General features: G+C 33.1%; 1 protein-coding gene across 1 annotated transcript; it reads right to left on the reverse strand.

Moving 5' to 3' along the window:
• Nucleotides 1–882: 882 nt before the first annotated feature.
• LOC105556613 lies at nucleotides 883–1,917 on the reverse strand. The gene has a single exon (XM_012003711.1). It carries the CDS (start codon nucleotides 1,915–1,917, stop codon nucleotides 883–885), a length of 1,035 nt encoding a protein of 344 aa, XP_011859101.1.
• Nucleotides 1,918–3,090: the final 1,173 nt, after the last annotated feature.

Consider the following 3,090-nt stretch of genomic DNA (forward strand, 5'->3'; position numbering starts at 1 on the left):
AAGAAACCATAAAAAACTAAGGACCAGCCATCAGTTACCGATAGCAACACTTATTGTTAGTGTCTAACTAGTTTTTGAGATTAATATAAAAACTGATTATTAAAACTGAAGAATATAATCAGTATCTGACAAACCGATAAAAAAAACTGTCATCACACCCAGAGAAATGATTTACTCAGAACAAATAAAATTTTGTTCAGATGAGTAAATTCTCTTCTTTATATATGGGCCTATTGTCATTTTATTAATATCTAGCTCATTTACTTATTTGGCAATATACTACTAGATATTGGGCGTTTTCCAGCAAGGACACAATGTGACACGGTGTAACACTGTGAATCATTACATCCTTGTTGTTTGCCAATATTAAACAAGGATGAAACGATTCAGTGTGTTACACTGTGTCCTTGCTGGAAAACGCCCATTACTAGAAACTAATAAATTCTTAAGTTGACATATTCATTGTCAACCTAGTAAATGTATTAGTATCTAATAAAATATTTATTTATAGTAAGAATAATTTCTTTTTTAATAAATTTGAATATATGTTTTATTTCCATATAGACAAATTGCTTGTTTTATGTAAAAATTAAATAAAAATACAATTGTTGCTTAACATTTATTTATTGGGACTCAGTGTATACGTGTATTATAATCACATTTGACAAATAATTACTCGATATGCGTTATAACAATCTAATATTTTGTAGCAGCGTCTTAACGTCAAGTAGTTTTTAATTACATGGTATAAGGAACACTAATATAGTGTTTCTTATTCATTGTGCGTAAATATAAAGGTGTTGAATCTGGCAAATTATTGATATTAATATATTGGTTCTGAACATATATTTCACTTGGTTCAACAACATATGAGTGGCAGTGTTAATGAAAACCGAGGGTCTGTAAATTTTGATAGTAAAACAATACCGTCTCCTGCTTTGTAAATATAGCTGTAACTAATCCAAAATGTGGCATATCGTCATGTGTACCTATGCGTATAACACATCTTCCTGCTTTATACAATCGTCCGTTGTAATCAACCCATTTAACAGGGACGAATTCTTTATCAAAGTGACAAATTACAAATGTAGTCCGAGATCCTTGGTTTATTATGTTATTTAGAATTTCATCATTTGATAATCTGTATGCTAAACGCAACTGATGATCAATTGCAATGGTTTGAGTCAAATTGATTCGACTCGCCGAATTTCGAGCCGTTTGTAACCCTGTTTTATGTTTCCCTTCAAATCTCATGCACCAAAAATTACGCAGAGGACCATAGTTATGAATAATGCGCCAATAGTGCACCATGAAATGAAATTTTGGTGTAAGATAATACTCAGTCTGTTCATAGCACGGAACTAGCCTACAAGTGTCAATGTATAGTTCATGATGTTCCTCTATAAGAACTTTTAATAAATTCTGCGTACCGACTTGATAGGACGGTGCGAGAACAATATCCATTATGTCACACAAAGTAGTATAAAGTGGCCACACGTTATTGCCTTCCGGGATAAGATGCCCAATCATGAGTCCAAAATTTCGCACAAGGCACATCATTTCCGCGGCTTTAATGTTTATATTTTTCTTCCTCAATGCATCTTGAGTTATTACTGGAGGCTTATTACCGAATTCAATATATCCATAATCAAAAGACTGAATACAAAAATTTATGGTCTCTAAAGATATCATGCGAACTGTCGTGTAATAAGTTATTATTAGAGTCATGTCATATTTACACACTCCTTCGAGTAAATCGTGCATTATGTCGACAGCGTTATTATTAACGACGTGAAATGACGGGATTTCATTGAAGATCGAGTTTTCTCTTATTCCGGTTAATCTATAGTTGCCAATTGTAAGATCGTCATTATAATTTTCTAAGGTACGTAGCAAATGTTCATTTTCTCCATGCATGTTACATGCCAGTAAGTCGCGCTTATGTCCCTTGCAGATACGACAGAAATAATTACTCGAACAACTCGAATAACCAAGAATAGAATTCAAGCCAGCATTATCATGGCCAATGAAAAGTATATTTTTTGCGATATTCCATTACCTCGATCAACAACGATCCCTTCTGATTCTAGAAATATTAGTTCCTGAACTAAAACACGAAAAATTTCGTTTCCTTCGGATGCAATGTCTTGGTAATGAGCAAGTAATGCTAAAAAAATGCTACTCAATCGAGATTGAAATTCTAACGGAAAACACCGAAGACTTATATAAACTGCACCCATTTTGTGAATTCCAGTATGAGAACCGAGAGGATTATTGCATTCAAATTCATCATAGTAAATATATAAAGGAATTACGAATTTATATGAAAAGAATTCACGCTGTTTAATTCTCCAAGAAGAGGTGTGAATTGTATCGTCAACTATATGATCATGATTTTGCTGGTGCATGTACGTATATGCCATTTCAAAAATTCTCGGCAAACTGAAAATAGTTTTGAACAATATCCGTAAAGGTACAAACGTTATGGTGACTTCAACCGGCACTCTCACAATTGTATTACCGATAGCTATGTCATCGATTCTTTGGCGAATAAATACTTTTCTTGGGGCAACGTACAATCCTGCTTTTTCCATCAATTGCATCCTTTTGAACTCTGTTGCATTTTCAGAAAATGAATTACTCATAAAAGAGACAATATCCCGAAGATTATTCTGAGTATTATCGGTTGCAGTTACATCATTTTCTAACACAGTTCCAACGATAGATAGTAACTGGGAGGTACTTTCAATAATATTTTGAATAGCTTTACGGGACAAGCTATTGTCAAGATACAATTTAGACAAATATTTGCATGTTATTTTTCTTAATCGATCAATAATTGGTAAATCTGTAATCGGCTCATTTTCTAATGGTAAAGGATCTTCTTCAAGTAAATCAACCTCTTCAGCTGAATTAACCCATTAAAGATTGTTCTACATTTGGAAGTCTTAAAACAATTTTGGATAAAGAATTCAGCGGCTGATGAAAATGAATACTCCTTATATGACGTTTAAAAGAATCTAATCGCTGAAACGTTCTTTCACAACCAATCTGGCCACAAGTGTAATTTGTCAAGTTGATATGATAATC

Source organism: Vollenhovia emeryi, unplaced genomic scaffold (genome assembly GCF_000949405.1).
Source record: "Vollenhovia emeryi isolate VEMERY1.0 unplaced genomic scaffold, V.emery_V1.0 DF939894.1, whole genome shotgun sequence".
NCBI lineage: Eukaryota > Metazoa > Arthropoda > Insecta > Hymenoptera > Formicidae > Vollenhovia > Vollenhovia emeryi.